Source organism: Sphaerodactylus townsendi, linkage group LG15 (assembly GCF_021028975.2).
Source record: "Sphaerodactylus townsendi isolate TG3544 linkage group LG15, MPM_Stown_v2.3, whole genome shotgun sequence".
Classification (NCBI taxonomy): Eukaryota; Metazoa; Chordata; class Lepidosauria; order Squamata; family Sphaerodactylidae; genus Sphaerodactylus; species Sphaerodactylus townsendi.
In genome coordinates this window covers 30511122-30520868 of record NC_059439.1, presented here as the reverse complement: position 1 = coordinate 30520868, position 9747 = coordinate 30511122, and the positions used below count along the sequence as shown (strand labels likewise).

At 47.7% G+C, this 9747-nt stretch overlaps 1 protein-coding gene across 1 annotated transcript; it reads left to right on the top strand.

The window, feature by feature from the left end:
• Nucleotides 1–2277: 2277 nt before the first annotated feature.
• Nucleotides 2278–8680, top strand: PPP4C (protein phosphatase 4 catalytic subunit). Its single transcript, XM_048517241.1, has 9 exons — nucleotides 2278–2433; nucleotides 4475–4580; nucleotides 4693–4744; nucleotides 4904–4954; nucleotides 5046–5147; nucleotides 5799–5972; nucleotides 6594–6720; nucleotides 8085–8274; nucleotides 8483–8680. Exons 2-9 carry the CDS (start codon nucleotides 4483–4485, stop codon nucleotides 8610–8612), a joined length of 924 nt encoding a protein of 307 aa, XP_048373198.1. The 5' UTR covers nucleotides 2278–2433; nucleotides 4475–4482; the 3' UTR covers nucleotides 8613–8680.
• The last annotated feature ends 1067 nt before the right edge of the window (nucleotides 8681–9747 follow it).

Below are 9747 nucleotides of genomic sequence, written 5' to 3'. Positions count from 1 at the left end.
GTGGGATCCAGCAGGTTCTCACAGGTTCCCGAGAGTAGGTTACTAATTATTTGTGTGTGCCGAGAGGGGGTTACTAATTGGTGATTTTGCCACGTGATTTTTGCCTTAGTTATGCCCCTCCTCTCAGCAGTAGGGCACAGAACTTGAAGCAGTCTAGCAGGAGGTGCACCGGCATGCATGGCACCCTGCGCCTGCGTGCATTCGTTTCCCGCCCAAGGACCGGCGCAGCGTCTGCGTCCTTGCCACAGCCCCGCCCAGGAATACCCAGTCACGCCCCCGTCGTGCCCAGCCCCACTGGCGCTACACCACAGTTTGAATCCCACCGCTATGGGAACCTGCTACTAAAATTTTTGGATCCCACCACTGGGCCCCCTTGACTGGGATGGAAGAGGATTATTTAAAGGCTTCATGGCTACTTTAACCAGTACCAGGTCCGTGTTACCATGTAGCAGGAGGTGCAGAGGACAACTGGTTTGAGCCAGTATTGTGTTATTAACATGACAAACCAGGTCCACCAGGAGCCTCAATATTATGAAAGTGTTTCCTAGGATCAGTTACAGCCCTGTTAAGCTAGGGATGCCGCAGGCAACCATCAAGATGCCATTTGAGCGGATCAGACGTAAATGCATGCAAATCCTCTTAAGCTCTGAAAGGTGTGTTGGGCAATACAGATTGGATGATGACTAGGCCCTAATTGATTAACTCTACAGTGCGGTGATACTGAGCGGCTCAGGAGCCAACCGTGGCTCTTCTGAGCACACTTCCCCAATGTAGCAACTGCTCTGAATTTCAGGAGAGAGGGCAAAGGTTTTGCCAGGTGGTTGACAGTTGGTTCCACCTATAAAATAAAAGTGGCATCATAGCTATGAATTCGGCTCCCTCTAAATCTAAAAAAAAACACCCACAAACCAACACCATGTGTGTTGGAAAACAAACTTTATTTGTATACATTTTACAAGGAAATAGCAATCAGATGAGCTGCAAACAGGGCAAACCTCTGTGTGAAACAAATGGCAGCAGCTGGGGGGTCTCAGCCTGAAGAAAATGGTGGGCACAAGCTTATGTGAAAATGAAAGTAAGAGCTCTAATGGAGGGTGAAAGGCAGGAAAAATAAGACAGCTCCTGCCTGTTTGGTGCTTGCACAGCCAAGCAGGGGACAACTTAAAAGCAACTCCTGGAAAAAAGGTCCTCATTTTAGCATTTTTTTAAAAAAGGCCAACTGAAATAAGGTGTCCTGAGGTCATCTTGGAGAAAAAGCCGTAACATACTTTCTCCCCAAGGCATCTTTTTTTGCATCCTCAGGACAGAATGGTTCGTGAATTCACAATAACCGCAAGAGAACAGATGCGTTTGGGCCTCTTAACCACCATGCTGCGTTGGCTCTCCTGTGGTCTTATTACCAGTTTTTTCACCACTTCAACCCTTTTCGACTCTGTCCATGAAGGACAGAGTGTGAACTGTGAATTATGACTGTGAACAGATATGTGTGAATTCAGTTCCTGATTCTGTGCGACACGGTACATGAAACTTGACCAAAGGCTATGTGTGGCTTGGTCGCCAGGGCAGCCAAGGTTTCATGATAGAATACATTTCTGGAATCTGACTTGCATGGGTGCTCTGAGGCCAGAGATGAATAGGCTGAATCAACCACCATCAATTTGGCCCCGCATTTAAACAGAAGGCAACACAAGAGGTGGATTCCACACAGCAGATTCCGCACAGGAGAAAATGCTCGTCTTAGAGCTTGTTTCTGTTTGGCTACCCCGAGAAGAGTAGCTGTTTCAACCACTGTATAACATCATATCCACATCAGAGTTCCCTGCTTCAATATGTTATGTTGAATTGTATATTTGAATAACGTGTGTAAGCCGCTCTAAGCCCGGCCTTTGGCTGGGAAGAGCTGGCTACTACCAAATGTAATAAAATAAAAATAAATAATAATTTCCCTGTCGAATTATCAGACTGCATTTTCAAATTTAATAAAAATAAATAGTAATTCAACAAAATAATTTAATGCAATAAATAATAATCTCCCCATTCGAATGATCAGATTGCATTTGCTCTATGAGCCAACCAAACGAAATGTACTATTACATACATATTTCAAAGATTTTACAGTAAACGCTCTCTGACTCCATTTCCGCCCTTACTTTGCCACTACTTCCGGCATCTGACTGACTTCTTGAAACAGCCTTTTGGGGGGAAAAAGTCATACGTCACTCGCGTCATCCAAACGTCCCTCCTCTTAAAGGCATAGGTCCTTTCCCCTCGCCTCACCCCTACTTTCGTCTTTCGAGGAGGAAGCGGAAGTGACGTACAACCCCGAACACTTGGGGAGAGCCGGAAAGAAAGAGGGGGAGGGGCCCGGGCCGGGAGCCGGAGGGAGCCGCGGAGCAGCCGCCACCGTCGCCGCCGCTGCCACCGGGACCCCAGGTATACTCCGTGGGACCCCGTACGCATGCGCGGGCCCCCTTCCCTGCTTGTCCGCACGGGCCTTCGGGTGGGGGCGCCGGTGAAGTTGGTTGCTATAGAGACAGGAGTGAAGTGCGGGCAGGTAGAGGAGAGGGGGGGTTCCGACGAAAGGGATTGGGATCCGACGAAAGAAGGACCATTGGTGGGTTGCGAGCCCGTGGGGGCGCTTTGGGGCGAAGGGGCCCCAGCTGGTCTCATGCGGTGGGGGGGCCTCCTCAGAGGAGGTGGGGGTTCTTCTCCAGGTGTCTCCTTCTGCCCCAGGGACATCCAGCCTAGAGCATGGTGGGGTGGGAGGGGGCCAGAGGGAGGGAGCCACCCTTGTCATTGATGATGGAGGTGACCTACAAGCCACGGCCCTTATATTTGGCTCAGCTTCCGCAGGTTGATTTATATGGGGGTACAGTCAAGTGGTCCTGATCTGGATTCGCCTGGCTAGTCAGATCTTGGAAGATAAGCAGGATCCACACTGGTTAGTATTTGGATGGGAGGCCACCAAGGAAACCCAAGCAGAGGTGGTCAGCGTCAAACAACTTCTGAAGGTCTCTTGGTGTGACTTGATGCCCCCTCCCCCAAATGGGGTGGTGAGATTTTTCAGCGGTGAGAATGGGCACCACTTGGGAAGCCTTTCTGCAGAGGAGATGGATTCTCAGGCTGTTGAGAAGGGAGTTGGCCATATTCTGTTCTTTGGCTGTGCTCCTTCTGCTTCTAATACTGTATTGTCCCCCACCAGGTGCATTTTGAGAGCCAGAATGATGTAATAATTTGGAATAGGGCGGTGGGAGATACAAATTTAGATCCCCACTCAACCATGACATTCACAGAGTGGGTGATCTTGAACTGCTCACTCACCGGCACCTTAACATGCACAGTTTGCAGAATCTGGTGAATAATCTGGAATCTTTTAACAGGAGCGCTCTTCTAGTGCCATCCTAATAAATGCCACCCATCTAGACTCTAGAGAAGGCATGACGTCTTCCCGATCCTCTTTGAGATACATGGAGGCTTTCGCTAGTCCAGTGGAAATGATGTTGAAATGTCCTTGGGTTGGTTTTCTTTAACTTTGATACCTTGATGACCTGAAAGCCATTGATTTGGCTGCCGTGGGGGATGTTTGAAGTATTTCCCAGTCACGAAGATGGTCATGGAAGTTTCCTTGTGTGGATTGCTAGACTGTGCCTCTATTCCTCTTACTCCTTCCCCATAGGTCAAAGGTCAAATAGTTCCACAGGGCCTGAAAGACAGAGCCATTCGGCCAGGCCTATAATTATGAGCAGCAATGGGGGTGATACCATCTTGGCTGACCTTCCTCCTCCCTTTTTTCTTTCTTTACTAATTTGGGGGAGCGGCATGTTGATCCACCCTTGGTTATGCTCTAGTGCCATATCTTATACAGTTTGTACAGATTATATATTTTAATTTATATTTTAGATTATAGACAGCCAGCATGGTGTAGTGGTTAAGAGTAGGTGGATTCTAATCTGGAGAGCTGGGCTCGATTCTCCACTCCTCCACCTGAGTGGCAGAGGCTTATTTGGTGAACCAGATATGTTTCCACACTCCCACTGCTGGGTGACCTTAGGCTAGTCACAGTTCTTCGGAATTCTCTCAGCCCCACCTACCTCACAAGGTGTCTGTTGTGGGGAGAGGAAGGGAAAAGAGCTTGTAAACCACCTTGAGTCTCCTTACAGGAGAGAAAGGTGGGGTATATATCCAAACTCTTCTTCTTCTGTATATATTTATATGAAACTTTATTATACGTACATGTTGTGAGCTGCTTTGACTCCACTTTGTCAGGGGAGAGCAGGGAATTGAATCTAATAAACAATGACAGCAGTGAGCAGGGGTTCAGGGGTCTAGCAATAATAGCATGCACTTTGTCGGCTTACAATGAGAAGATTTGCTTGAGGTGACTTTAGCTCCCCTCTGCTCAAACGGTATGCCGTGATATACTCACACAGCAGGGGTTTTTCCAGCTGAATTAACTGCACTTCTCCTTCTGCAGGGAACAAGATGGCCGAAATCAGCGACCTTGACCGCCAGATTGAACAACTACGGCGCTGTGAGCTCATCAAAGAGAGCGAGGTCAAAGCCCTCTGTGCCAAGGCCAGGTGAGAGCTGGCAAGTATGTCCAGGGGGAATGGTGATTTCAGGGGTGCAAGATGTAGCCGATGGTGATATGGAGTGTCTGGAGGTAACACGTCTCTGTCCCTTTCTTAACAGAGAGATCTTGGTGGAGGAAAGCAACGTCCAGAGAGTAGACTCTCCAGTAACGGTGAGTGAGTTTTGTGAAATAGTTTGGCAATGTTTATGGAGGGTTTAGGTCTGCGTGGCAGGGGGTTGGACCTGGTGGCCCTTGGGGTCTCTTCCAACTTCTATGATTCTGAGATAGGAGGTGTATCCTTCCCAATATCCGATTCTTCTTCCTTTTTAGGTCTGTGGAGATATCCATGGCCAATTCTATGACCTTAAAGAACTTTTCAGGGTGAGTTCCTGCTCCGTTTTAGGGCACCCTTCTGCAGTTTTAAGGCCCTTGTTGGCAAACTCTTTACCTGATGCTTCTCTTCCTTCCACAGGTGGGTGGTGATGTGCCTGAGACCAACTATCTCTTCATGGGAGACTTTGTCGACCGTGGCTTCTACAGTGTTGAAACATTCTTGCTGCTGCTGGCCCTCAAGGTTGGAGAACCTCCCCAAGAAACCCCCCAAATCCTGACTTCCTATTTTGTTTGCTTTAACCTGTATAAAGTCCTGGATCCTGCTGGAAGCTTAACACTGCACCGCCTCGGGGTCTCCTTCTTTGGAGGTTTTTAAAGAGAGGCTGGATGGCCATCTGGCGGGAGTGCTTTGATTGTGTGTTCCTGCATTGCAGGGGGGTGGACTTGATGGCCCTTGGCACAGGTGTCAAACTCACGGCCCACCAGATGTTATGGACTACAGTTCCCATCACCCTCTGCCAGCATGATGCTGGCAGGGGATGATGGGAATTGTAGTCCACAGCATCTGGAGGGCCGCGAGTTTGACACCTATGGCCTTTGGGGTCTCTTCCAACTCTATGATGTAAAAAAAATGTTTGTTAGTCACAGCTGCCACCACAGAACAAGGATCTACGCTGTGTTACTGAAGTTAATGTGTGGCAATCATTTTGTGGCTGGTTGAACCTCCTGCAGCATCTATTTCATTCCTGCACCCACCATGCTGTCTTGGAATTCCAGATGTGTTTGCAAGCGTAGTGTAGTTGGCCTTTGGGGTCTCTTCCAACTCTATGATTCTATTATTCTGTTCCCCATTTCTCTGCTCTAACCTGGCTCGATCCCATGCTTTCTACAGGTCCGCTACCCTGATCGGATCACCCTGATCCGCGGCAACCACGAGAGCAGACAGATCACCCAGGTGTATGGGTTTTATGACGAATGCCTGAGGAAATATGGCTCTGTTACTGTATGGCGGTACTGCACTGAGATCTTTGACTACCTCAGCCTCTCTGCAATCATTGATGGCAAGGTGAGGGATGTGAATCCGGGCCATTCGATTTCCTGGAACCAAATCTGAGCTCAGCTTTTAGAATAAAAAGGAACGGTATCTAATTTATCAGTGTCGTTAAGTGTGGTGGTGGGAAGGAGAAATTGGGGCCTCGTGGCATCCATTGTTAGTGGATCTTCACTGTACCACACGTGACTCTTCTGAGCACTGTTCCCTAATGTGGTACATGCCCCATGTTTCATGAGACTGGGCGTGGCTCTGGCCTGGTGGGGCTTGTGATTGGCGGATGATTTCTGCCTTGAAACAGACACTGCCAGAGGAATGGGGAAGCTCTGTGCCTCCCTGAGGTGTAGACCTCAGACCAGGGATGGAAGTAACTGTGGCCCCTTCCGCACATGCAACTGTGGCCCCTTCCGCACATGCAAAATAACCACTTTCACAACTGTTTGCAAGTGGCTTTTGCCATTCCGCACAGCTTCAAAGAGCACTGAAAGCAGTTTGAAAGTGCATTATTCTGCATGTGCGGAATGAGCCTGTGAATTTGACTCTGCAAGCTGTGAACTGAGTGTCACTACCTTATGTTTCGACCTGGCTAGTGCACTGACTATTTGCCATGGATAACGTTTCTTTCCCACTCTCCAGATTTTCTGTGTCCACGGTGGTCTCTCGCCCTCCATCCAGACGCTGGACCAGATCAGGACGATAGACCGCAAACAGGAAGTTCCTCACGATGGCCCCATGTGTGACCTTCTCTGGTCTGACCCTGAAGGTATAACTGTGGGTGAGGTGGGGGTGGGTGGGTCTCTGTTTATTTCTCAAGAGCATTAGCCACACGGAAGGTTTTTGTTTTGTAAAAGCGATTAGCAAGGGAGGTTCTGGTAGGGAGAGGAACGGAGTTCAGGGGTCTTTAAAACGTTAATAGAACGAAATCTCTTTTTTCTGCTGGTGTAAAAGCGTACTGGGGCCCTAAGGAAGAATGGCTGTTGGTTTGAGGCTTCTAACTATTTTGGCCTCACCCTGTGAATCACTTGTTCTCTATACTGAGCCAAGGAGGTAATAATTATGGTGGTTATATTTAATGAGGCGATGTTGAATTCTAGGTTATGGTGTCTTAATAGATAATGAGAGTGTCAAGAGTGTCAGGCTATACCTGGCCTCACAGAAAGAAAGAACCTCAATATGTAATGAATCCATAGCCACTTCCTGGACCTTCTGGGCAGTCGAATGGTCTGCTGTGTCCTAGTGCCTGCCCTGTTTATTCCCTCCTCCCCACCAGTCCAGATTCTCCGTTGGCATTTGAAAAGCTATTTTAAGTGCCGCTTATGTAAAAACCTTTATTCTGTGCACTCTTAAGCCTGCTACTTTGATAAAAGAGCATTTTTTTTAGTTCATCTGGACGCTTCTGAAGAAAATCAGTGTTCTTTGCTGACCTCAGCCCCTTTTCCGTTTGCGCTGGTGATAACTTTGCAGAATAGACACGTGCAGCGTAGTCCTTTTGTTTTGGGTTTGGCTGGGTTGGGAGAGCGGCGTTCTATAGAATGCTACCTGTCTAGCTCATACCACCTTGACAATCCTTGCCAACCCCTGGTTTATTTTGCCACTGTAATTTTTTTTCACGCTTGGTGGTTTTTCCTCTTGATTTTGTCTGATGCTTTATTCCTTCACGGTAATAAATTCTGCCTTTTAAAATTATTTTTTTATTTTATTTTTTATTGGTATATTCTGACCGGGTACATGCATACATATACAAAACTTTATATTTTATCCAACCTATACATTTCCCCCTCCCTCCCGCATTGTTTCTTCTTCATTTCTTAAGTAAGCAGCAACAGGTTCATCCTTTCTGTGACTCCGATTTCTTCTGTGACTCTGATTTCTTTCATCCAGTCCGCAAAGCCAGTCCATATCTTCATCATCTCAGTCTGTCTGTCTTGCCATAGTTGGTTTCTAGACATTATTTCAAAAATTTCTAGCTGTACTTGTTCCCAAACGTATTCTAACCATTTCTGTGTTGTCCATATTTTCTTGTCTTTCCGTCCCAACGCAATAACTGCATGTGCAGCTCTTATCATTATTTTATACAATAACCTTCGCCTTTTATCTACCATAAATTCTGCCTTATTTCTTTTGCAGACACCACAGGATGGGGGGTGAGCCCTCGAGGGGCTGGCTACTTGTTTGGCAGCGATGTGGTTGCGCAGTTCAACGCAGCAAATGACATTGACATGATTTGCCGGGCGCACCAGCTGGTCATGGAGGGATATAAGTGGCACTTCAATGAGACAGTTCTCACAGTTTGGTCAGCGCCCAACTACTGCTACCGGTGAGGGCATGGAAGGATGTATGTAGAAATGCTGGAGAGATGTTGAGGGCAGGTCTAGGTCTGCATATTGCTTTGAGTTGCTTAGAAGGAATCTTGGGGCCCGGGCAAAATAGTGCCCCGTAAGATGTGTTAGCAGATACATAGGGGGGGGGGGGGTTAGTGTTCAGAGTCACCCCATTTTGACCCGTATCATTTCTTCCACACATAGCTGTGGGAATGTGGCAGCCATACTGGAACTAGACGAACACCTTCAGAAGGAATTTATCATCTTTGAAGCAGCCCCTCAAGAAACTCGAGGCATCCCATCTAAGAAGCCTGTTGCGGACTACTTCCTGTGATTGCTCCACCTGTCTCTGTTGTGCGGTTTCTGTTTTCTATTGTGGTTGGGGTGGGCAGCCCCCCCCCCCCCCCCCAAAATCTGGCAGGGTTCAGGTCTCCCTCTTTCTGGTCTCTCCCCCCCCCAACCCCCCCCCCCCATGCCCAATAAATCCTCAGTTCTGGACTCCTTAGTCTGAATTGGGTATATTTTTCCACATTATTGTATCCCCGCCAGTCTCTCCTACCTTTTGTGGTCTTTTCAAGGCTGCCGTAATGTTTATTCCCCACCTGAAATGCTGCTTGGGATGTCTGATTACTGGAGAAACCCAGATCACTCTGTGCAAAAGGATGAACCTAGAAATGCAAAAAAAACAGGAGATCCAGCGTTCTCTGGTTCCAGAGGAGCAGTGGATTGGCTTCCTTCTCAAGCTGTCTGACCTAGATGTAGTGCTTCTCTACTCTCTAAAACATAGGTATCAAACTCACGGCCCTCCAGATGCTGTGGACTACAGTTCCCATCATCCCCTGCCAGCATCATGCTGGCAGGGGATGATGGGAACTGTAGTCCACAACATCTGGAGGGCCGCGAGTTTGACACCTGTGCTCTAAAAGTATTGGAAACTATTTGTGGGGAAAGAAAGAGCAGAATTTAAATAGCACCCCCGACCCCAATCCAGTGGCCAAAAAACACACAAAAATCCCCTGGGAGGGGAAAGTCTCTAGGCTAGTCCTGTCTCTTTGAGAGAAAGCAGGAAGCAGCCTTTCTGATCAGTTGACCATGGAACTCTGTGGATTGGGTGCCATTCTAATATCTTTAAAGCAGCAAACCGAAAGTGCTTCAAACCTAGCTCAGTCTGACTACTGGAAGACCCAGAACACTGGTTTCTCAGCACTTCAGTGCACGTGTCTGTTTAAGCTACGTGGAATAGATTGGCCAGGCTTCGTTCTTCTTTTTAAAGGTGCTACAACCTCTTAAAAAACACCTTTTATCTGGGCAGTGTCAAATTAAACTGGCCCCAGTTTATTATGCTAGAAGTTGCACACAGTGGTAGACTTTCTGGTCATTGGAGGTTCCAAGTGTCTATTGGGATCCATTCAGGTCTAGTAATGGATTTATTAAACTTTTAACAACTGATCTATATCCTGTCTCCCCTC